The following is a 27027-nucleotide window of genomic DNA, read 5'->3' as shown; positions in this document are numbered from 1 at the left end:
GCACGACACTGTGTGATTTCTAGAGCTGATCTAGGGCAATTTGTTCAGCAGAGTGATTTTGCTTATGATTGCATCATCCACGACTTCTAGGAATAACAGGATGCAATTCATATCATGTATGACGCAATACCAGCTTCAGATTGCATCATTCATTGTTTTGCCTCAAAAGCAAGTACTGTCCAAACCCAGTCATAGATTTATTCATAGATCCAGTCAAAGATGTATTTTAGTCATTTCTGGTTTAATTTGAGATCCCTTCCCTTTATAACTCACTTATCCTCCGCCATTCCCAAGTCACGGGTCGTATATATTGACCCAATAGCATATCTTGAAAACTAGAGCCAATCAACAATTTTAAGCATCATTTTCGTTCTCAGTGACCCAGAATTAGTAAAGTTGGACTACATTTATTTCAGAAGCATTTTGGCTGTAGAGCAGTGTAATCTGAGAATGAGGTTTTGAAAAAATTCAGCCAGGGCTTTTTTCCCTCCTTAACAACATTATTTAGCCCCTTAAAATTCAAAGGTGTTATTTTAAAAGGAAAAGCCATTGAGAATAACTATTTAGCTTATTGAAAAACTTGAAACTGATTATTTAGCTGTTTGATCGCATGAACCCTTGAGTGGCCAATATCTCTTGTTGCAAATTATGTTGTATTCAGAACTGTGCGTCTGAATATGGCACGATTTCGGTTTGTAAATTTCCATAGCTATGTCTTGTATTAAATCTCCCTCCCATCCCTGATTCCCTCCCCTCTCCTGCATTATTCCCCTTATTTTAAAAATAAAATACCAGAATCGCATATAATTCAGCCCCCAAACAACTGTGCTTTCTGGAACCCTAAACACATGTACTTTCCCCATGAACTGTTTCTCTTGTAACCAACAGAGTTACATTCTCCACATATGAGACCTTAGGGATAGATTGCCATCTGAATATTTGAGTCACATGGGGAGGATTTACACAAAACCTCTAAGTGCTCCTCAACAACCCCTTTCTATTTTCTCCAATCTCCCCACCCCTGGGACACTCATCTTATTGTCCTATATATGCTCTACGCTCTAAAATACAGAGTTATAATCATCCCAATTAAAACAAACTTCATACTATTTTCTTTATAACATTAACATAGTTATTGTTAAACTGTTCATTCTTAATGACTCTCAAGAAGTTCTTTCAGGGTAATCTTTTGGGAACTATTCATGGATCTGAGTCCTCTTGTACAGCTTCATTTTATGCCATTGACAGAACATTCTCTAGAGTCTTTTTCTTTTCCTATCCTAATATTCTTGGATTTGACCATCTGTCAAGATATTTCCAGCATTTTATACTTAGTTTCCACCTCCAGAGTATCCTCTTACCTTTCTGAGATTTTGATTTCTATTCGAAGTGAGTGGACTGTAGTTTTTCCTTGTGCAAAGTATCTTACTGGGTAAAACTGATTTTGAAAGCTGAATGAGAATTTAAATGAGAATCCCCATCAGTAACATATCTGCCCTCGAGTGCTGCTGAAACTTCCCCCAACTCTTGTCTCTTTTTTAAAGTTAGGGCAGAATGGTCATGCAAAAATTACAGCTTGTCATCTTTGGGTACAAACTCTGAATGTTTTCTGGCTCTTTCCATAGTTAAATCTTTCTGCTGAGATTGATGAAATTTCACAATCAAATCTCTGGATCTATTATAAGCTCCAAGTGTGGGGAACAGCACCATATGCATTCTCTCATCTTCTAAAGAACTGAGATTTAACAAATCTACGATTAAAATTCTTACATACTGGATTGTATTTCTTGCTTCAGCATTTTCAGGCAGTCACTTAATTCTGATGTTATTCCTTCACACTCTGTTTTCTATATCATCCAATTTAAGCTGCTTCTTTCTGTGTTCCAGCAGTGTTATGCAGCTCTGCAGCAATGGCTGTCTGTCTGTCACTAGCTTCCTTTAGGCCAATCTCCAGTACAGACAGTGACTCAACCTTTCAAATCAGTTACTTCCTTCTTTACTGCTAGAATCAGTCATCAGATCATTTCTCATGGCCTTGGAGATCAACTCCCAAATGTCTGCCTTGGAGACTGATTTTCTTCAGCCTTCACATTTCAGGGGCCTCTCCACACTGTATTTTTAATTATTTTTTGTTTTTGAGACTCCATCATCTGCAATGCAGTGCTTTGTTTTTTGGTGGAGTTTAGTAGCTTTTTGATGGAAGCAGATTACTTTCTTATCCCCTCAGAGCTCTGGATTCAGGCAGCCATTTTAGTTCTGACTACTGCTGATCCCCACAACCCTCTCTTTTTTAACTAACAGACCCACTACCTCCTCACCTACCTTATTTCTCAGGTGAAAACTGTATTAAACTAGAGTGAGATTGAGAGTAAAAACAGTACAAGGACACTGTAATTCCATCAAAAACAACCACTTCAAACCCAGGAATTCACAGTGAAGTAAAAGGAGGCATGAAAATGCACAGTAAAGGCACTGAAACAACCTTAATGCCACTTTGTCGCTATGCTATGCAATAATCATACATTTATGATCAGAATAGAATAGAATGTTAGTCTCTGAGTAGACAAAATTTAATTTTGATAGATTTTTTTTTCTCATCATATTACTACATGGTGGGGTAAGACTGAATTTTTTATTTTATAAACAAAGTTTATAAATTACTTATCTGAGTTGAGTATTTTATTGTTTTTACTATTGATCGCATAACATAATGGAATAAAATAAAATTAGATGGTAAATGTGTAAAACTTTCATTTCCTAATAACAAAAAAAGCATGAAAAACACATGAATTACATTATTTTTTCCATTAAAGTAACCATGCACTTTAATGAAGGGATACACTGCTTTGTTAAAGAATGTGTAAGTAAGGTATTAGAACAATAATATATACAATCATAGCACACTATACCTCAGGTTTCAGATCTCTATGGACGACTCCTACATCATGCATGTGGCTCACAGCTGAAACAAGTTTGCGCATGATATAACTGGCTTCTGTCTCACTGAAATGTTTCTTTTTCTGAATGCGTTCAAGCAATTCTCCTCCCTTCAGCAGTTCCATTACTAGAAATGTGTGAAGCTAGAAAACAAAAAAACAGTTTAATCTGAGACCTTAGAAAAATTAGATTATATACCAACACTTTGTGGATTTTAAATATTAATAATTAAGTCTTAACTTTTTACTGTTTATTATTAAAAATACTACACAACTGTATTTAGGGGAAAAAAAACCTGTATCATTTAAGACAGAAAATAGTGGAAAAATATAGCCTTTTAAACTGCAAAGCATAACATCACTTTTTTCTCATCAGTTCTTTTGTCTGGTTCTTTGTTCTGCATCACAACACATTTTCCTTCCACCAGCTACATGCTATACTGCAGTAGGATCTCTCTTTCCAGAGGTCAAAATGAGTAAAGCTTCTATTTATAATGCTGTTTTATGAGTACAAAAATATGAAGAACCAAATTCTACTCTTAGAGATGTCTGGTGCTCATGGCTACCAGTGACATCTATGGAATTCACTTATATACATTAGTGGGTAGGATCTAGCTCAAAGAGTGGTGAACATTGCCTGCTTCCACATAAGAGTACATTTTTATCATTATGCATGAAGAATTAATCACAGAGTTCAAGTTAATAGCAAGACTGGCAGTTCTGGTAGCTACGAAGGGGTGTTTTTTAATTTAATTTAATAATGGAGATATACCCATCTCCTAGAACTGAAAGGGACCCTGAAGGGTCATCAAGTCCAGCCCCCTGCCTTCACTACCAGGACCAAGTACTGATTTTGCCCCAGATCCCTAAGTGGCCCCCTCAAGGACTGAACTCACAACCCTGGGTTTAGCAGGCCAATGCTCAAATCACTGAGTTCTCCCTCCCCCCTCAGCGGTGTGATCAGCCTGATAGCCTTTAAGTAGGGAAGATTCTCCTCTCCCTTCTGCTGATGCTCAGTTTGGGATTTGTAAACCTCATTACACAGTCCTATCTCCCAACAAAAATTTCTAAGGATGTAATCTGGGGCAGGTGACACAAGTATGAAAAAATGTGAGGGGAACAGAGATATCAGCTTTTGTCTGTCCCCGAACATAGTGGAGGGCAGTATTAGGAGGAGCAGAATTGTGAAGATGGGTGGGCATTTTTTGGAACAGAGACTATATCTCATTAGTTAAGCTAAAAACACGGCTTGTCAAGTTACTTTTTCTGCAATTCTCTCCCCCATCCTTGAACACAGTGGAAGGGGCAGGGAAAGAGGATAAAAAATATTCTCTCAATAGCAATGTCCCAGGATTTGCCAAAATCCTTTAGTCATGGCCTGACAAACATTGGCAGGTCCAGTTGGAGTAGGATTCCCAATGGAGAACCTGATTAGATTTGTAGTAGAGCTAGTAAAAAAGGAAAAAATTTCAGAAAAAAATGGTAATTTTTTTTTGAATTTCAAAATTTGGAAAAAATTGACCAGCTCTAATCTGCGGAAGCCTTGAGTTGGTGACTATATACATGTTGCAGAAGGATGAAAAGCAGGATGAGTGGCTGGTTGGAAGTAGGCTAATCAGATTCACAGTAATCTAAGAGTACATTTATTGTTATATCTTGTTTATTAAGTATTGATTGTGCTCAAAAGAAGAAAATAAAGATAGCACCTTGCCACGAAGAGCTAATTTAAACAGATTCTTCTGCTTAAGGACTCAAAAAAGTACATTGATAATACATTCTGAACATGTTCTAGTACATAAAGTATAAATAGTGAAAATGTAAATCTCCTCCATCCTTAAAGATTGTAGGTTAAGATTCTTCAGTTTGCTAAGCGCATTTTTGTGCTGCATATGCCTACTAGCTGTTCCCTTAGACCCTTTCATAAGGGCATAGGGAACATTTTGGGAGGGGGCTGGGAGCATGTCGGGTGGAGAGGAGCTTGGCTTCATTACACCTGATCTTCTGCTGGGGAGTTTAAACTAACAGAGGAAGACAGAGTAGGCCCCCAGCTGCTCTGGTTTCCCAGAGACCACCAGTGTCCATTACATTTGAGCTATGCTAGGATACAGCAGATAACTGAGGTTTCTATAACTAAATAAAACTCAAGCATATTCTAGTCTTTTTTTTTTTTAAAGGAACTGCTTTTAAATCTGGTAATTTATTAAATAATTTGGGTTGCCTCATTTGAAATCAAACAAAATTATGAAAGAATCTTTGGTACTTATGTAGCACCATTAATTCAAGGATTTCCAAGCATGTTACAAATATCATTTAAACTTCACAATACCTCTGAAGGAAGGTAAGTATACCTGAGTTCCAACAAATATATTTTTGTTGTATATAAATAAAAATGTAATCTCCTTTGGTTTTAATGCTTTTGCTATATTTTTTCTAGGTTGACAAGACTCAAATAGTTGGAAAAAGCTGCCTATACAGAGTGTCAGTAAGCTTTATCACAAGAGTTAATGCTATGCACAACAAAATGTGTTTGGAAAATGCTTATTATAGTTTCTTCAAAATACCTGATCATGATAAACTTCATGCAATTTCACTACATTGGGGTGTCCTTCACAGAGTTTCAAAGCTGTTATTTCCCTCTGGGTGTTGGCTTCCATTCTGGAAAATTACCAAGATTAACAAAGCAAATTTCAAGTCAAAATTGTTACATTTATTTTTTTAAATTCTTCCTAATCCAGATTTTGGAATATTAGAACAGTTGCCCTTTTGATATACACAATTAGAAGTCAGCATCTTCAAACAAGCAAACTGAACCAACCAAACAAGTGAGTCCTGCAGAGTGGGGGTAAATAAATAAAACAAAACACATTTATGATTCAGTCATGTCTTGACATGCTAAGAATAAAAACCGTGTTATTTTACTAATACCATAAGCAATTCAGACTTGCCCATTAGGCTTGAAACACTGGCACTACCTGTTCCACCCTCATGCCAGAGAAGTACTTCCAAAGCTGTATGGAAACATTAAATCCATTTTGGATAAAATAATATTGATTTAAATAATAGCACTATACTCAACTATAAGTGACAGCACGTCCATCCGAAGTGAGAGAGTTCATGCGCATTAGGTAAGGGTACCAGTTCTGTCTGGCCTACGTCAGGGCTATCAGTATGACCTTGGCTTTGTCAACATGCATCTTGTGTATTACCTGCGAGAGCAATGGTAACGGGGGGGATGCATAAAGAGTGATTTGTCCCAGGTGATTAGAAAGGCATCCCCCAGTAATTGGGGTCCCATTCCTGCTCTCAAGAAAAAGATTGGGCATTTGTGATTTTGCGAATACATTGATGGGAGGGAAGCCCCATCACTGAAATATGGCTAGTAGGACTTTGCTGTTCATTTACCATTCCTGGTCCTGAGAAAACTGTCTGCTCTGTGTGTCCACTGTCATGTTCTGGCACCCAGGGAGGTAGGAGACTGTGACATTTATATTGTGACTTATGCACTAGTTCCACAGCCTCATGGTCTCGATGCATAGTGAGTGAGAGTGGGCTCCTCCTTGTCAATTTATATAGAACATGCAGGCAATGTTGTCGGTCATCATGCATACTGTTTTGTAATTTATCAGTGGAAGGAAGTGAAGAAAGGCATTGTACACAGTGCGTAATTCTACTAGGTTGATGTGTAGTTGGCTCTTGGTAGATGACTACCTCCCTTGGATTATATGCTAGTTCAGGTGGGTGTCCCAGCCTATCGAGGCATCTGTTGTGATTATTACTGAGGGTGGATCCTGATGAAAGGGCATCTTAGTGTACACATTCTCCAGTCTTGTCCACCACTGTAGAGATTCCAGTACTTTTGATGGCAGTGTTAGGCTTCTGTTCAGGTTGTGTTTGCTTCATATGTACACTGAACTCAGCCAACTTTGTAGGCAGCACATGTGTAGTCTTGCATGTCTTACCACAAAGGTCATGGCCACGATGTGACCTAAAAGTTGTAGGCAGTCTCATGCTGATGTTTGTGGGCTAGCCGTGACTACCTAGATAAGATTGGTCAGAGTTATGAATCTGTCCATCGGTAATGATGCCCTGGCCTCTACAGTCGAGGCGAACCCTGATGGAGTCCAATTGCTGTATAGGAACTAGGGTTGCTTTTTGTTTATTTGTAACCCTACCTTCCAGAAGAGAGTGAGTGATAGTCCTCTGAATGTTGTCTATTGCTTCTAACCAGGTAGGCTCTGTTAGTAAACAGTTTAGATATGGGAAAACCATTATCCCGGAAAGGCCGAAAGATAGGACTCTGTATTGGTAGTGGATGTTGACTTTGTGGTTCATATTCTTGTTGTTGCTGACGTTGGAATGAGATGTCTGTTTCGTTGGTATTGCTGGTAACGTCTCCATTTTGTGGCAGGTGTATATACCAAGAGTATGGAGAGTCATTCAGAAATCTTTCATCAAGTGGAGGACCTTGGTAGAAAAAAAGCTTTTCTCTGTCAAATGGGAGATACTCCACTTTCACTTGGAGATCTTCTGGAATCCCCCAAGATTGCAGCCATGATGCTCTGTGCATTACTATGGCTGTCGCTGCTATTCTCACTGCGGTGACTGCTATGTCCAGGGATGCTTGTAGTGCCGTTCTGGCAACCAGCTGTCCCTCAGTTAGTATGGCTTTGAATTTTGCAAGCCTCTCCTCTGGGAGGTCATTAATAAATTCATTCAGCTTGCCATAATTATCGTGGTCATACTTGGCTAGGAGCACACTGTAATTTGCCACTCGGAATTGTAGTGTCACCGAGGAATAGACCCTCTGACTGAAGAGGTCGAATCTCTTGTATTCCTTGTCCTGTGGAGTGGACCTGTACTGTGGTTGTTTGCCACAATGATTTGCGGCCTCTGCTACTAAGGAGTTGGGTGGTGGGCAGGAAAAAAGGAAGTCCATACCCTTGGCGGGCATGTAGTACTTCCTGTCCACCTTCTTGCATGCTAGTGGGACAGTAGCTGGTGTTTGCCAGACTGTCTCCGCCAGTTACACGATGGTGTCATTTATGACAACGCTATTTTAGAAGTCAACTCTGTCCTATGGAGGAGTTTGTGATGGGTGTCTCACACACTGGGATCTCCTGACTCTGACCTACCCTTCTGAACAGTTTTTGGAACTGTCTGAACTCATCTGCTGTGGTGGGAGGTAGGGGCATTAATGCTTCCTCTGGTGATGAACAAGAGTTATGCACAGGTGATGTTATGTCCTGTTTGGTGCCCTCTTCCCTCTCATCCCCCGTTTCCTCCTGGGCTTCCAAGATCTCCATTATGGAGGATGGTGATCTGATTTCACCTCTGGGTGGAGTTGAGGGCCTGTTGTAACGAGTCCTGTATGCTGCTCCATTGCTTGGAGAAGTGCACAGGTGGGCACATCCATGATTATGTGTACCGTGGTTGCATGCAAGAGGCCTTTGATTTCATGGGTTCCCAAGGTGGTCTGTATTCTGTAGGTGAAGAATGGTGTGAAGAGAAGACATCCTCTCTTTCTGATGGTCATCATCTTTGCTTGAGAATAGAGGGGTAGTAGGCGATACTGCTTGGTCTGATGCAGTATGCTCAGGGAAGCCATCAGTGTCAAAGAGTGGGGACTGCGGTATTGAAAAGACCATGAAGTCTTTTTGTTGCAGGAATTTCTGTGGTGGTGTTGGTTTCAGTGCCATCAGTACCCATGTTGCTATTTTAGGAGGTACCATGGACCGTGCTGATGATTTGTAGCTCGACTTACTTGATGTGGACCATGCTGTCTTTGCACTGTCCGTTGGTACCGATAGGGTTGTTGGACCTGGTGGTTGAGGCATAACCACTAGTGAGGGTCTTGGCACCATGTCTCTGATCTGTGTGGTCAGTGCCGTAGAGGAGGAGGCAGTCTTAGATCTGTGCCTCGACTCCTTGTCCTTCTGATGGGGCTCAGCAGAGGTGCCAGTGCGGATGGTGCCGGACGTTCCCCGTGCCTCAAGGTGCTTACCCAGGGGTTGACAGGCATCGAGGACAGCGATCTGGCAAAAGACGGTTTCTGTTTATGCAGCTCCCTTTGCAGAGAGGTCATGTCTCTTTTCCTTGATCTTTTAGAGGACTGAGTGTTGTCCTTGGTTGAAGTGGATGTGCCCGGGGAGTCCCCTGTGGAAGGAGTCTGTTACCCTGGATTGGAGGCCAGTTGGAGAAATTTCCCATCAGAATAAGTTTTAGATGGTGGTCTCGATCACGCCTGGCCCTCGCTTTCAAATTGCTGCAGTAAGTGCACTTCTGGGGAATGTGCAAATCACTGAGACAGTCAACACAGAGAGAATGGCTGTCTGAGATGGGCATAGTTTCGTGGCAAGACTCACATCTCTTAAAGCCTGGGAAACAGGCATTTTGAATCAGGTTAAGTGTTCCCCACTCTGAGGAAAATAAAAAGAAAAAAAATTGAACTGATTAAAACAAACTAAACTAACTATACTAGGAAAAAGCTAAAACTATTTCTAATTATATTTCTCTAGGTTTGAGAGAGATGCTGGCATATCACCCTGGAGTTCTACCTCAGGCCAGGGATGATTGAGAAGGAACAGGGGGGTGGACTGTGTGCGTGCTAGATGAGGTACCAACAGCACTGTGAGACGACTACTGCACACACGCATCCCAGACGGACATTGCTACTGAAAATCTCTGATGAACAGTGGTTGATCACACTGACATGGTTGAACACACTGATATCTGAAATGGAGCACCCATTCTTGAAGAAGAATCATCAGGTAACAATTTTTTCATTCTATATCGACATCTCCCTGAATCCAAGACATGTGGGACATAGCTAGCATTATGAAAAAAAAAATTTGTAGGGATGGAGAGAAGATAAAACAGTGATCCTTCTTTCCTCAAAATTAATGTTAATCTATCTTGGGGCAACTGCTTGAAGAACATTCACGCCAAAGGTCGCTTCTGCAGAGGGAAGGTCAGGTCTGTACTGATTTATAAAGGAGCTGATGGATCACCAGTTGCATCCTTTTTGACCTTGAACATGTCCCCTATATATTGCAGTTCCCATGTTGTGGTCAAAATGAAAAGGTGTCACTTATGGCCAGGATTTTGAGATATGAATTGTGGAGGAAAGACCCTATTATCATGTGGATTTCCTGTAACCAAAAGTGACAAACTGAACCACTTTGAATGGTCCTGTAACCAAAAGTGACAAACTGAACCACTTTGGATGGTCTTTTCATTTTACTTTTCATTTGATGTTGAAAGTGATTCCAGGCTCTTAAGAAGAATCCCTTACGTTGTCTTATATTGTCTTGTCATTAGAGGAATCTCTAGGCATGAGACGAGAAGACTTAGGAGTCACAGTAAAGATGGATCAATGACATGCAGCTTCATGACACCTCAGAGAGCAGTGTCTGGATTTTGTTGAACCTTTCCAGCAATACGAAGACTCTGGCTCCCTTTGCACCTATCTTAGACTCTTAGGTAGACAATAGTGTGATAAGGAATTGGGAAGGTCGCAAGAAGTAACCCAGATAACCCCCTCTGTGCTTCATACCTGGATTTATAATACATTTAAAGAACAATTGGATGGAGGTGAGCCAGTTGTTGACAACTGGCTATTTGGGCTAAAAGCAGGGATTGAACCACTTTCCTGATCTGAGCTTTCATCTAGTGTTTCAGGTCCAGATTTTAGCCAGCAATTGGAGTCACTTTTCTGGTACGTTTGCTATGGGTAGGAGCGAAAAGAGCGTCTGCCTTTGTATCAGCACTTGTAGTCCTTCTCAGACTTAACCAGAGTGGAGAGTAAATGCCTGGGCTGACGTGTGTGCAACTACCACCTTACCAATCTTCTCCCTGAATAAAAATCCTTTCAAATTGTGTGTCATAGATGATTTATTTATCTACTGTAGGGTTTAAACCAGAGTTGGCACCTGACCTCTGAGTTTTCTGCCACAACTTTTGCTGCCTGCTTTATGTAGCGTATGGATCTGTCCATCATGAATGCAGTAACTAAAGATATTTTCTTTAGTGCTGAATTGAATTCATCATGATTCTGAGGCTCAAGGCTTTTTAAGCCTTTACAATAACAAAGTACATGACTGTCTGTGATTTTAGCTCTAACAAAGTCAGTGAAGCGATAAAAGCCACCTTCTAAGGGTGGTTTCTATCTTCTTGTGAGTGGCGTTGTTTGGGAAGAAATCACCCTCAGCAGGAATGACCATGTCCACTGCCAGGAATGCCACTTCTACATCAATTTCAGGAAGCATAAAAAGAAAAAAAATAGATTCTAAGAGCCTGGGCTTATCTAATGAGACTTTTCCCTTTTGTCAGGCGTTTTCCATTCCATCCTAACGATTTCTTCTGAGGAGGTTGGAGGGGAATAGCAAATTCTGTTTTAATTCTGACTGGGAGATATTTGCTACTGCTCATCCTTTCCCTTTAGCTACCACTTTCTTTCCCTTAGTTGCATACATGCCTGGGGGAAAGAACCTTTCGTTTCTCTGGTTTTACAGTTTATTATGAACCAAAGGCAAAACTTCTCCTTTTTAGGGAGAGGTGCTAGTGCAGGGGCAGACAAACTTTTTGGCCTGAGGGCCACATCGGGGTATGGAAATTGTATGGCAGGGCATGAATGCTCATGAAATTCGGGGTAAGCATGCGGAAAGGGAGTGAGGGCTCTGGGGTGGGACCAGAAATGAGGAGTTCAGGGTGTGGGAAGGGGCTCCGGGCTGGGGCAGAGAGTTGGGGTGTGTGGGGGTGAGAGCTCCAGCTGGGGCTGCGGGCATTGGGGTGGGACTGGGATTAAGAGTTTGGGGTGCAGCAGGGTGGGACAGAGGGCTGGGGTACGAGGGTGCGTGAGGGCTCTGGCTGGGGGTGCTGGCTCTGGGGTGGCGCCGTGGATGAGGAGTTTGGGGTACCAGAGGCGGCTCTGGGCTGGGATTGAGGAGTTCAGAGGATGGGAGGGGGATCAGGGCTGGGTCAAGGAATTGGGGCGTAGGGGCAGGAGTGGGGAAATCGGGGTGCAGGCTCTGGGCAGTGCTTACCTCAAGCAGCTCCCAGAAGCATGTCCTCCCCTCTGGCTCCTACGCAGAGGTACATCTAGTCAGTTCTGCATGCTGCCCTGTCTGCAGGCACCACCCCCGCAGCTCCCACTGGCCGGGAACTGTGGCCAATGGGAGCAGAGGGGGCGGCGCCTGTGGACGGGGCAGCATGCAGAGCCACCTGGTCACACCCCCACATACTACATAGGAGCCGGAGGGGGGTCATCGCAGGAGCCACGCAGAGCAGGAGGAGCCTCTGACCCCGCTCCCTGGCTGGAGCGCAACAAGCCCCCGACCCCGCTCCTCGATGGGAGCTGAGGGATGGATTAAAAGGTCTGACTTTTGGGGAGGGATGGGGGATAGAGTGGGGATGATGGTGCACCTCATCATCTGAAATGTAACTAGAAGAAGCATAGGGAGAACATCCCTAAGGGAACCTAGATCTTCATTTTAGGAAGAAAATCTGAAAAGATGCCAAAGTCTTTACTATGTGACTCAATTATTCACATGTCGACTTAATATAGGACCCTGGAGCTTTTCCCTTTATAGGAGACTGAATCAAGAAGTTCAGGAGTTTTAGACTTATCCTTGAAGAATAATGAGCCTGTGAGGGGAATGCAGTTTGCTGAATCCCAAGAGCTGAAAAGGACTGACCCATATTTCAGGGGAGTCTCAACTGAGGGAGTGGTTGGGGGTTGTGGTGTGCATAAGTGATGATGGGAGAAACAGAAGTCCCAAAAAACTCTCCAGTTTCTGAGCTCCATAAAAAGCTGGCAGTAATCTTTGCAGGTGGACCAACTCTTACCTTCAGCTTGCTCCAGCCTGCACTGGCATACTTGGGGGGCGGGGGCTAGGGGGAGAAATAACAAGAAGGAACTTGTTATGTGATCCTATCTACGGACAAAGCCCCTGAAAATTTGGTCCTGTAAGGGAAAGGAAAGAGTAGAGAAAAAGATGTTGCTCACTATCACCAGAGTCAACTTTAAAAGCTAGTAAATTAATGGATAAGGAGCACTGAACTCACGCTCTGTTTGCACCAACCAATACAGAGAATCTGGCATAAAGGCATAAGGGGTGTAGTCAAATCCCAGAGCCTCAAGGACAAGTTTGAACTGCCTCCAATATTTGCAGAAAGAGGTACAGCCAAATATCCTAGACTTGGAGGAGTCATGATCCCAAAGTGGTCATCATCTATCTATTTGGTTACTAAATATTCACACTTCCCCAACCCTTTCCTTCCTTGCCAGCAGTCTACAAACTGATAAGCACAATTGTTTCAGTGACGCTGAGGAAAGGAAGGTAATAACATATTGAAAAAAAAATTAGAATTCTATTCATTCTAATTCATCTGCCACTGGCATTCTGGAATCAGAGGATCACAGAAAGTAGGACAGCTGCCTGCACAGCAGTGTTTTCCTTGTCCTGGGCCCCACAGTGAGTCAGGAAAGGGATACACATCATCCCTCATTGGCCCAGTTGAGCTTCTCACAGAATGTTAATACAGCCTGAGATTCTATTAACTTTGCGCTTGTCTCTGAATCCATGCTGGGGATCCCCAGATCAGCTACTGGCTTTATGCTACCTGGAAACTGGCTGGGGTGCAGGGGAAGCTACCATGGACTGCTATTCAGATGGCCCTGACCGTCTAAAGATCCCAAGTGGATCCAGAGACTCTGTGAGAGGACCCAACAAACTATTCTGCTGGGAGAGGAATGTAAAGGGGGCACAAAACAACTAGGAACAAATCTGCAGAAGAAAAGTATTACGGCGGTTTCTTTCCTCTTTATCCCATTCTGCAAGAGGCACAATTAGCCCCAAACTTCAAAATCTTCCAATTAAAAAAATTCATATTACCGTATGATGACTTTTGAATTCTCAAAAGAAAACTGATGTTTTAAACCAACATTTTTTTTTCACATGCAAAATTCAGTGAAAATTATTCGAGTTCATTGGTGATACTGAGCAAAAAAAAAGTTTTATTGTCTTAGTAAATATTTATACCTTTTGCTAATTATTTTTACTGCATATTCTTGGCTAGTTTTCTTGTGTAAACACTTTCGACAGATGGAAAAACTTCCTTCTCCCAGTGGTTTCTCTTTCAGATCCAGTTCATAGTGATGATAAAATGGAGAGTCCTGTCATAAAACTGACAGTATTTAGTTCTGTGGAATACTTTTGGTAATCAAAGACACATAATAAATTTTGGTGATAATTATTCATCTGCGTTTAAAGATCCAAAAATACAGTTTTAAAAGAGATCTCATTTTGGTAAACAACATACTATAAATTGAGTCTGAGAATAATAATGTGCAATTATATACATAAACTTCTCTAATGGTGCAGAGAGTACACACATTTAAGATACTTTAAACAAAAATTCTGAAATAAATTTACTATCAGAATAGCTTTAGCTACAAAAATATTCAGACAGTGCCAGGGATGATTTACAGATATTGATCCACTAACTGTGTGGTTATTTGGAGATACCACAACGATAGTTATCATACAGAATCTATTTCTAGCTGTATCTATATATGAAATTATAGGTGAATGTATCATAGAAAGAGAGATGTGAGTTAATAACCTCAGCAGCTTTGAAAACATATACTTACCTAGGGAGAGTACCATTCTGACAGTTGAGTAAAAGCATTGTTAATATTTTCATTGCTGTTCTGCTGGTAAGGTGGTGCCTCAGTTGTGATTTTTAACAACAGTTTTTCAATGCTGGACTCAAGTTATTTCTTAACTATATGGTATGTAAACTGAACGTTCTACCTGGCAGAAGATCCATTAGCAGACAAAGAGCAGATAACTGCATAATTACTGTAAATTACTTCTCAACAACTAATTAGTACTTCAGCCTCTGGGTTCAGAATTTATTTAGCCTGGAATAAGATTATTACCTCATAAATCATAAGCATCTTCAAATTATCACGGGTTATGTTTATTTAGAGATTATCATTACCTTCGTCATAGCACTTCTGGCAATAGTTGTAACTCCAGGTCTTTCAAATCCCGTATGAAACTGAACAGGATCTACTGTGGCTGCATTGCGTTTAAACAAGATAGAAGGAGCAACAAAAGAATATCCCTACAGAACAAAGACAGAAGATAAATATAAAGCCTTGAGGTTGTCTATATAACATATCATAATGCAGACAGTAAAAAGTAATCAACTGAAAAATGGGTAAATGTCATTATAGTCAAGGTAAAGATGCAACTTCATTTTAAATTAACAGAAAAATGGCTTCCCGAAAGAGGTTATAAAATCTTCTTTCTTTAAAAAATAAAAATAAGAGATGGTGTACAAAAAAGGCTCAGAAAAATCTGACTCACAGATTCAGTTCTTTTTCACTGGTGACAAAGGTTCATACTTCAAACTGGCTAGCTTCTCAAAACACCTATAGTTAAGGTATCAAATAAGTTTACATTATGATGGGGCGTATGTCTAAAAATTGCTTAAATGGCCAAACAAAAATGGTGTGTTGCATTGTTAGCATAATTATCTTCAGATAATATGTTATATATATAAATATACATACACATACACACACACGTAATTCAAAAAAATATTTAAAATTTAAGGTAAATATCTTGAACATGATTTGTAGCACACGGAAATATTATAATGTTGATGTATTTTTGATAGATGTGTACCCAAATAAGTTGGATTTCTCTAAGTGACTAAGCAAATAAAATCACTTAAAATAAAACAGTATGGATACTTCATTAACAGGGAAGGTTAATTCCCTGTAAATAATAATATATTCCAAGACTACAAGTGTAAGAGTGACCTAACTATTTATGATTTTTAAAAGTCTAATTTCCCCACAGTACATATTTAAAGTGCTTGTTTTTCTTAAGTAATTTTATTTTGTGTATTTGGAAAATAAGTGACGGTAATCTTTTAGAAAACAGATATTAAAGTCTACAAAAATTGAAAGTTATTTAATACCACACAAACCATTCAAATATAACCTATTTTTTTTTCAATTTCCCCAGTGGACTACATGTCGAAAATGGCATTAATTTATGTTCCTAATAGACACATAGTTTAAAGAACACAACTTAAAGTAAATTCAAAGATATACATGCAATATGTGACCAAAAAGAGTTTACAGGGTATCTGATAAAATTTTCAAATGCATCTAAATCTTATTGAATTTTTAAAAACATATTTTAGGTCATCCTGAAAATTATTCCCATCTTGAAATATTGTAAGAGCCCAAATCATTACATACAGAAAGAATTCCAACTGCAGGAAGCACAATAAGAAATTTTTGAATTTATTTTTCACCTGTGTGGACAGCGTATTGGTGGATTGCCATTTCTGTGGAAACATCTATAGGCCCAGGGCCAGAGGGACAAAAATCTGCAAGATTATACCTCAACCTTCTCCTTACTGCATCCACAGAGGCATATGGCCTGAGGTAGAGGTACAGTGTCTTGAAGATAGCTGACACTCCCCTTCTCCGTAGTCTCTTCCCCTCCCCCGAGGAAATGGGAGATCCCCAGAAAGGCAAAAGCAATTATCATTAAGACTAATTTGTACTAGGGCTATCAAGAAATTTAAAAAAATGATTGTGATTATTTGCACTGTTAAAAATATTAATTGTGCGATTAATTATACTTAAACAATAATCAAATACTGTTTAATTTTTTGATGTTTTCTATATTTTCAAATATATCGATTTCAATTTCAACACAGAAAACAAAGTGTACAGTGTTCACTTGAAATTTATTTTTATTACAAGTAGTTGTACTATAAAAAGACAAAAGAAATAGTATTTTTCAATTCACCTAATACAAGTACTGTAGTGCAATCTCTATCATGAAAGTTGAACATACAAATATAGAATTATGTACAAAAAACTGCATTCAAAAATAGAACAATGTAAAATTTTAGAGCTTGCAAGTCCACTCAGTCCTACTTCTTGTTCAGCCAATTGCTCAGACAAACAAGTTTGTTTACATTTACAGGAAATAATGCTGCCCGCTTCTTGTTTACAATGTCACCTGAAAGTGAGAATAGGCATTCTCATGGCACTGTTGTAGCCGGCGTTGTAAGATATTTACATGCCAGATGCGCTAAAGATTCACATGTCCCTTCATGCTTCAACCACTATTCCAGAGGACATGCATCCATGCTGATGATGGGTTCTGCTCAAAAACCATTCAAAGCAGTACAAACCGATGCATGTTCATTTTAATCATGAGTCAGATGCCAGCAGCAGAAGATTTTCTTTTTTGGTGGTTCAGGTTCTATAGTTTTCACATCAGAGTGTTGCTCTTCTAAGACTTCTGAAAGCATACTCTACACTTTGTCCTCTCAGATTTGGAAGGCACTTCAGATTCTTAAATCTTGGGTTGAGTGCTGTAGCTATCTTTACAAATCTCACATTGGTACCTTCAATGCATTTTGTCAAATCTGCAGTGAAAGCGTTCTTAAAACGAACAACATGTACTGGGTCATCATCCAAGACTGCCATAACATGAAACGAGAGCAGGGGACATACAATTCTCCCCAAGGAGTGGAGTCAGAAATTTAATTAACTCATTCTTTTTTTAATGAGCATCATCAGTACGGAAGCATGTCCTCTGGAATGGTGGCTGAAGCATGAAGGGGCATACGAATGGTTAGCATATCTGGCACATAAATACCTTGCCATGCTGACTACATAAGTGCCAATCAAATATCTGTTCTCACTTTCTGATGACATAATAAATAAGAGGAGGACAGCATTATCTCCTGTAAATGTAAACAAATTTGTTTGTCGTAGAGACTGGCTGAAAAAGTAGGGCTGAATGGACTTGTAGGCTCTGAAGCTTACATTGTTTTGTTTTTGAGTCCAGTTATGTAACAAAAAAAATTCCATTTGTAAGTTGCACTTTCAGGACAAAGAGATTGCACTACAGTACTTGTCTGAGATGAATTGAAAAATACTATTTCTTCTGTTTATCATTTTTACAGTGCAAATATTTGTAATCAAAATATATACTTTTATTTCAATTACAACACAGAATACAAGATATATATGAAAATGCAGAAAACCATCCAAAATATTTAATGCATTTCAATTGGTATTCTCGATTAAACCTGCGATTATTCGTGATTCTTTTTTTTTAGCTAATCACGTGAATTAACTGCTATTAATCGACAGCCCTAATTTGTATATATGAATAATCAGACAAAACCAGCATTCCTATTATCAAATACATTAATTTGCTTCTGTATTTGGTTAAAGGAATCTGGTAGCAAAGGTATTTTCTTATATAATAGACCTGATCCTGTCCCACTGAAATCAACAAGAGATTTGACATTGACTTCATAGGGGTAGAACTGGGCCCAAAAAGAATACTAATCAAGTCTAACACAGTGGTTAAGTGAGAAACATGTATTATATAATAATAAGTATACAAGAGTGTAACAGTGGCTGTTTATTAAACAATCAATTTTGCTAATAAGTCACAATTTCTATCCTCAAGAAAGATTTCTATAAAAAGTGTAACATAGCATAATTTATATGTTAAAACTACATTAATGATCCAATTCTGATCATTGATTCTGTATTTAACTCCCAATAACTTCAATGGCAATCACAAACACACATGGCAAGGACAAAATCTGGCCATACATGTGGGAAATGTATATTTTAAGAGAGTTGTAATAGTCTATAACTACCTGAAATATTCTCTCTGAAGTCTGTGGTGTGGCTGCAGGAGAGTATGTGGGATCCATTTCCGTAAATTCCTCTGCAAAGTTACTAACATCCAACTCATCCCGGATTACTGGTTTAAACGGAGCTGGTATTTTTTTGGCAGCTAAATCGTCCCAGTTTATTTTCTAAACCAGAAATAACAAATGAACTTTGAATCAAAATGTAAATTTAACAAGACAGACATATTAAAAGGAGAGATTAATATTTCCAAATTGAAACAGCCCCTGTACACTGCCTATAGAAGTCAGGAAGATCTGTTGAGGCTACATCCCCTTACATATTCCTCAAATTGGAGGCAGAAAAATAAGCAGCATTTGTGCATAGTCATATGGACACTGCTCTCAAAAAAAAAAAAAAAAGTCTGATTGTGTGCTGAGAAAGAATACTTCATTTAGAGCAGGGATCTGTCCACACAATATTTGAAAAAAGTAAACATCCATCAGTTATAAAAATAATTCCCGCACCATTGTTTTGAACAAATCTATAGCCTAATACAAAAAATGGCAAATTGAAATATGGCAAGGAAATAATGCACAATGAGAAAAGGCACCTGAGTCTTCCAATGAAAATGGTTCTGATTTCACTCAGTTATGACACATTGAAACGGAAATTTCTTACCTGATAATCTTCTGTTAGCAGCTTCTCTCTGAATTCATTACTAATGGACTAATGCCCCACCCTCCCACCCCTGTGGAATTTGGAGATGGTCTGATGTTGTTGCTAGAAGGCCCAAAATTAAGCTCCACCCTTCAGCTCAGGCCACCAGAACGCTTCTTCCACAGCTGCAGAAACAGTCCAGAAACCCATTATTAGCACTAAGAAAACATGATATAATGCATTAAATTGGCCTCAATACAATATATGTCTAAGTCTCCCTTTAGAGAAAATTTCAATTTATACTCTGGACATTTACCAGACTACCAGGGTGGGTTGAATTCAGAGAGAAGCTGCTAACAGAAAGAAAATTAAGTAAGAAATTTCTCATTCTATTGCACAGCTTTTCTCCTCATCCATTACTTATAGGAAGTAGTGATCAGTAAATTCCAGAAGTGTAGGGGCTAGTGCTCAGGAGGGCAGATATACTATAATAATTAAACAACAGGCAAGAATGGACATGCCTCCAGATTAAACTAAGGAGTTACGTGGGAACCAACTAAGTAGCACCTTCCTATTAAAAGACATCTCTGAAGAGAAATGAAAATTTACTGTGCAAATCTTCTTCAGCCTTCCTCTAGGGGCTTCTGTGAATAGTTTACCAAATGCCTAATACACCAATTAGTGCATGGATTTTATATCTTGCCTGCAGCAACCTTGAGGATGTAAGGCCTTGGCATTTTGGAAAGAATGAAATGGACAGGATACAATTGACATATGTACGCCATATCCTTGAGCTATATCTTTAGAGCTGTGGAATACCCATTTATGCCACAATCTTCCAAGGGTTAGAACAAAATGATAGAACTATTTCCCCAGAATTGTGAAAAGATGAACCTACTTTAAACATAAAGGTATCTGAAGTTATAAGAATAACCTTTTTCCTAATGACAAAAGCAGTGGGGTTCTTGTACATATATGGGGACTAATTTCAAAACTTGCTTTTCAGAGGTAATGGCAACAAGAAAGGCCAGCCTCAGGCTTCTTTAATTTGTCATTGTGATTAAACTGGGCATCAGATACTCAAAAAGAGAATCTGATGTGCCTGTCTACAAAATACCACTATGGCTGGTAACTACACATTTATGATGCTTGATTGTTGGATTCCAACAAAACCTCCTGGAGAAACACTAGCGTAACTCAGATCACCAGAACATTGTGTTTATTATTTGTATTACAATAGCATCTAGAAATCAGGGCCACGTAGTGCTGAGCACTGCCCCAAAGAGCCTGCCATTTCCCCTCACACCAGAAACATAAATTTGACCAGATTAATGATGAAATATCCTGGCTGAGTTCTGTATAGACACCAAACTATCAGAAGTTAATGGACAATTCATGGTGATCTACACTTGTCTTCCAACGCTCATTCTGCTAACTGTGAGCAATATGAATGGAGTCACTGCTACAAAAAAAGTCTTGTGTTTTCTGCATGAAAAACATGAAGTCTTTGGCTATCTGGAAAGTTTAAAGTGCTTTCTGGGTCAGTGGAGCACTAGGAAGACCACCATAACTCTCCCTTTTCCGTGTCCTTTATGTGAATTGTCTTCAAAGATAGATTCTTTTTGGCCCAGGACATTTTTCTATTGGCACAGACCTCTGGTTATTCCGTGGTTTTGGAAGGTATGCAAACATTTAATCATAAGCCAACTTCTAATGAGATGGGATGCTTCCTCTGCAAGTACCATAACTGCCCACTATGTGGTATCGTGCATCTTCAACTGATTCAGCTATCAATCACTGGATACTGGATTCAACAGACCACTGGTTCTATCCTATATTGCCATGTTTGTTGTTTTTTTAAGACACACCGATAAAGATGTTGTAATGAACGTAAAGGATGTGTATTATGAGATTTTAGAAATTTGTCTTCCAAGTATACTTGCTTCCATAGTGAGTATGCAAGGGTCTACAATGAAATTAGGGTTGGCTTTCAGCATGTTGTTTGTACTTACCTGCCCACAAAGGATAATTTGGACGTGAAAATGATACCTAATTTTGCATTGCATCAAGTGCATGGTTCTATGTCCCCAGAAGGAATTTCAGTAGGCGCATTTTGAGAAACCCACTCAGGGGATGAAGTTGATGTACGGCACTAGCAATCCTAGTCTTTGGATGAACCTTCAGGAAATGACTGATGCAATAAAGTTTTGGTTCTTTGCAAATCTTTATATTTTTGTTACAATTACAGCTAGAACCAGCTCTGTTTTCACCTCTGGCGATATGTCTACACTGCTATTATAAACCCAAGGCTGGTCCAAGATAGCTGACTTGGGCTTGCATGTTGTTTATGCATGAGTATAGAGTGTAACGTGAGACCGATGCCTTGCTGTGACTATCACCAGACACTTAAGACTCTGCGTAGAGAGAGGATCAGAAGGAAGACTCTTGCACAGGAATTGTGAGGTTCCAGACACAAAGGTTCTTTTTATCTGGCATGCTGAGGATTTTTTTGGTTTAGAGGAAAATTAATCTGGCTTCCCTTTGAAGCTTCTGCTCCAGCTTTCCCCCCCTCTGCCAGGGAACAGGCCCTTCTAGGATACCCTTGGTGTTGGCAATAACCAATGAATGGCTACGATAGCTTTGACTGCAAGGGTTGAGGACTCTCTATAATCTCAGCAACTAATCTCTCTAATGTTTCCCCAAAAAGCTCCTTACGTCTAAGTCCAGATGTACAAGGTATTCATTTAGGATGCATCATGGCCATTCATGGGCATAACATCACTTCCTTATAACCAACAAGTTAGAATTCCTTCGTCACAAATCACATCAAGGGTTTGACCAAGACAGAATCCGGGTCCCAGCAAGGTTCACGCTCCTAGACAATGAGTCACTTGTTTTTCAAAAAACAGAATTTCCTCACTAAATATATGAAAGACCTTTGGCCTGAATGGCTATAGTGAGGCTCAGAAATTGTTGTGCAGTGAATCATTACTCTTATTGTCTAGGACCTTTTGGAAGGAATTCCCCTTCTGAAGATTTGACTCTGTTTTTCACTGGGGGAACTTCTGCTGTACCACTTTTAGGCTCCCCATATTTACAAAATTTGTTTTTATATACAAATTTTGTTTTAACATTTGGTTTAATCAGATGTGCTCTTTTGAATCTCATGATGCCCTCAAAGAAGGCATCAACAGGAAACCATATATCTAATAATGCTTGAAATGGAAGATAGTTCACTAATATTAATTAGTTCCTTGCAAGCCACTGACTGACATTCTGTCCAGAAAAGGTCCTGTATTTTGTTTGGGCTTTTTTCCCTGATGTTGCATGTATAGTACTTTTTCCCTTGGCTGTGTACAGGGGGAGGTAGTCTATTATTCATCCTGGCATGGGGCCCACACAACTTCGGCGGGATACTGGTGTACATAGCTTGATTGTAGAAGTGGCTCACTAGATTGCCCCCCAAAGCCTCAAATGCTGCCTGTCTGCTCCAGCAGGCTGCTTAGCACCCAAATAAATATTGTAGGAGCAACCTACCACCACTCAGGGCTTTGCTTGGTAAATCAGGATCATTTTGAACATGGAAAGGGATTTCTCACTTACCCCTCTGCAATCCCACAATGGTGCAGTATCATAGTGAGTGGAATCCTCATGTTCTGGTCACAGAATGCCTGAAGTGCTCTTAGGGTTTTAATGTGGACCCTGGCTGTAGAGCGGGGCTGGAGGGACACAGAGACCCTTGTCAACTTTTTAGACTATGAACTCCTTTCCCTAGTAAAGCAAGGATTTATGGCTGATGATCAGAAGGCCCAATTCCCATCCTGCTGTTGCCTGAAACCTGAGCTCCTTTCCATGGCAGGGGGAGGGTTCCCAAACCCATTAGGCTGCAGCCTGAGGCAGAGCTGCACAGAAGGACACAGGCTTTTTCTGGAGGCCCACACGTGCTGGGATGGGGAAAGGATGGGGAAGGGCCATGTGCATGATACAGAGCACTATGAGTAGGGCCCTACCAAAGTCACGCTCCATTTTTATCAATGTCATGGTCATAGGAATTTAAAAATCATAAATTTCATGATTTCAGGTATTTACATCTGAGATTTCACAATGTTGTAAGTGTAAGGGTCCTGACCCAAAAATGAGTTTGGGAGGGAGGGGAGAGGTTACAAGGTTATTGTAGGGGGCGTTGTGTACTGCTACCCTTACTTTTTCACTGCTGCTGGCATGGTATGGTATTGCCACCCTTACTTCTGCACTGCTCCTGGCTGGGAGTTGCCTTCAGAGCTGGGCGTTTGGCCAACAGCTGCCGCTCTCCACCCATCCAGCTCTGAAGACAGCGCAGAAGGGTGGCAATACCCCCACTGCAACTCCCTTTTGGGTCAGGTTTCCCAATCTGAGAAATGCTGGTCTCCCTCTGAAATCTATATAGTGTAGGGTAAAGGCACACAAAAGACCAGATTTCAGAGGAGGAGGGAGGTCAGGTTTCACAGTCCATGATGCATTTTTCATGGCCATGAATTTGGTAGGGCCCTAACTATGATTCAAAGAAGATTAGGGTTGGAAGAGGCCTCAGGAGGTCATCTAGTCCAACCACCTACTCAAAGCAGGACCAACCAAATCATCCCAGCCAGGGCTTTGTCAAGCCAGGCCTTAAAAATCTCCAAGGATGAAGATTCTACCACCTCCCTAGATAACCCATTCCAGTGCTTCACCACACTCCTAGTGAAATAGTTTTTCCTAATATCCAACCCAGACCTCCTCACAACTTGAGACCATTGCTTCTTATTTTGTCATCTGCCACCATTGAGAACACACTAGATCTATCCTCTTTGGAACCCCCCTTCAGGTAGAAGGCTGCTATTAAATCTCCCCTCACTCTAACTGAATAATCCCAGTTCCCTCAGCCTCTCCTCATAAGTCATGTGCTCTAGCTCCCTAATAATTTTTGTTGCCCTCCACTGGACTCTCTCAAATTTGTTACATCCTTTCTGTACTGGGGGGACCAAAACTGGACGCAATACTCCAGATGTGGCCTAATAGGCCACTTGTAAACGACTCGCCAGATCAGGGTAGTAATCGATCTATCGGGGATCAATTGATCATGTCTCATCTAGATGAGATAAATCAATCCCTGAATCAACACCTGTACTCCACCTCGGCAGGAAGAGTAAGCGGACTCAACGGGGAAGCTGTGGCGATTTGCCGCCCTGAGGACGGCTAGGTAAGTCAAACTTGTCATCCACGAACTTGCTGAGGATGCAATCCATCCCATCAACCGGATCATTAACGAAGATGTTGAACAGAACTAGCCCCAGGACCGACTCCTGGGGCACTCTGCTTGATACCTGCTGCCAACCATGAGAGCCTCCGTGTGGGAGAAAAGCTACAGCAAACACTCCCTTGTGGGGGAGAAGGCACAGGACAAGAAGTTTAACCCCTGATTTTCACCACACTTGTTCTTTAACAATAGTAATCACTACTTTTTGAAGGACATGCTTGCTTTTGCCTTTTTAGGATTCAGAGTCTCTGGGACTTGCAAGACTCAACCCCCCACCTTCACCCCCCCCCCCCCCCAACGTATCATGAGAATTCCCTGATTCATAGTGGAAAGAATGGGAGTTATGTATAAGCCATGTTTCTTTCCCCAGGAAACTAGAGACCCACTTCAGTATCTTGTGACAGTGAGGAGGCAGCAGGGGGAGGACTTTGGATCCTTTCAGGGGTTTTCCCTTGCCAGTCCAGGTCTGTTGCAGGACTTATCCCCCCAGATCTGGCTGGATAGTTTCCTTCTCATCCTTAGACTCTCTCAATTGGAATTCCTGAGCTTTTGTGGAGCTCTTCTGCATTGGAGTCCTGGTTCCTTGTGGGAGGATGGGGACCAGACCTAGTTGTGTTTTTCTGAGCCCCAGCTAGGTAGGAACAGATAAGGCTTAATTCACTCTCTGTAGAGCCTGTAAATGCTGCCTCACTTAGGGAACACTGCTTATATTTAAGCTAGGTATTTGCAGGAGAGCTCTACTATGCCTGAGTGAGGGTAGAGGAGTCCAGCAGGGAGCTACTGCAGCTGCAGATCGAGATGGTTGAAACCACGATGTTGCTATTTACCCAATTCAAATGATGAGGAGAATGATTATAAATTGCAACTGCATGAAAATGAATAAAACGAAAGGTTTGAAAACAAAAATGATTGTGAAAAGCAGAACCGCCAACTTGTTCTACTGCTGGATGCAGAAAATCTGGTGGCTTGATGCGCTGCAGGATGGAGTTAGTCATAGAGGCTCCAGCAACAACCGTGGACTGCCTCCAAATTCCAGAGAGGGAGGGAATTAGCCCATTAGTAATGAATGAGGATAGAAGCTGTGAAACAGAAAAAAAAATCAACTTTGCGCACTCACACTATATTCTGAACAGGATTTGTTCACAATAAATAATAAAGATAATAAAATACACAGATAAGGAATGCTATAGAATGAAACCACACATAATTTACTATGTTCCTATAATATGTGCAAAGCAATGATAGTAGGACAATGACTTTCAAAGTTTCAGTTTGGACAGATTGGGGAGGATAAGAGACCAGGCAACAGAAACGCATAGTAACTAACACTGGAGATGACCAGCATATAGATAAAGACTTTAACGGTGAGAATAGTGAAAAAAGAGCAGATTTGAGGTATATGAAAAAGACAATCAATGCACTTTTACAAGATACTAGATATGTGGGTGCAAATGCAGCAGAAAAGGAAATAATAGTCAAAGATTACACCAGGGTAACTTGTTTCTTCTGAAAAGGTGGTTCTGTGGATGATTACCCACCAAAATCTATAATGAGACTCACCATAATCATTTCAGTGAATAGCCAATAAATAGTAACAACTTTAGTTCATTCACAACATTCTGTTTGAATTAATGATTAAACATTACTGGACGTATAATTTGTGTTTTATACATGATCTGTTTCCCCCCTTCTCTCCTGGTCAAAATAATTTCTGACAAAACTTCCTAACCACTGCTCTTCTTCACCACACTTGTTGAGCTCCATGTCTTATGGAGAGTTATGACACTGTGATCTCCATGAGGGACTCAGCAACACAGGATTTGCTTTCATTTGTGCAACATCACAAATACCAAAACCCTTACAAGTGACTTAGCAAACCTCACCCTAGATCAGTGGTTTTCAAATTCTGGGTTGTGGAATATAAGGCACTGGGTTGTGGTGGCTCTGGTCAGCACTGCCAAATGGGCCATTAAAGTCCCGTCGGCGGTGCTGCCCCTCTAAGACAAGCTAGTCCCTACCTATTCTGACACCATGCTGCACCCTGGAAGTGGACAGTTGGGGCTACTAGGTGATACTGTAATACAAATTAAATAACACATTAAATTAATAAACAAACAGTGGCAACAAAACAAGCTGTTTTGCAGGGGATAGGAGCTCTGTAAGTCTGGATCCCCAAGACAGGGAATTTTATGTGAGGTTCTTGAGTAACAGTCCATTCAACCAAAGCGCAGCATTAACAGACATTAAAAGGAGCTGTGCTCAGACCTCAGCTGAAAGTATGTATCTGCATACTACAAGCCTTTGGGGTAAGGAAGAAGCAGCAGAAGCATAAGGAATACCCTGCAACATCCCTCTCCAAATTAAGGAAAGAAATGAGAATTTTAGAAGTAATTTTTCTGACAATTTTTGGCACTTCTGTCTAAGTAGTGCTGTACTAATACAGTATTTGAGTCTTAATGCAC

At 40.5% G+C, this 27027-nt stretch overlaps 1 protein-coding gene across 1 annotated transcript in view; it reads right to left on the bottom strand.

The window, feature by feature from the left end:
- The window catches only part of RPS6KA5 (ribosomal protein S6 kinase A5), a 161013-nt gene that overhangs the window by 20684 nt on the left and 113302 nt on the right, over positions 1-27027 (bottom strand). The window contains 5 exon segments of the mRNA XM_030558925.1: positions 2910-3080; positions 5498-5591; positions 13976-14109; positions 14940-15065; positions 18657-18818. Of these exon segments, the coding sequence (XP_030414785.1) occupies positions 2910-3080; positions 5498-5591; positions 13976-14109; positions 14940-15065; positions 18657-18818 (687 nt within the window).

The sequence above is a fragment of the Gopherus evgoodei genome, chromosome 4 (assembly GCF_007399415.2).
Source record: "Gopherus evgoodei ecotype Sinaloan lineage chromosome 4, rGopEvg1_v1.p, whole genome shotgun sequence".
Classification (NCBI taxonomy): domain Eukaryota; kingdom Metazoa; phylum Chordata; order Testudines; family Testudinidae; genus Gopherus; species Gopherus evgoodei.
The sequence above is the reverse complement of the archived record's forward strand: the minus strand, read 5'-3'. Positions and strand labels throughout refer to the sequence as shown.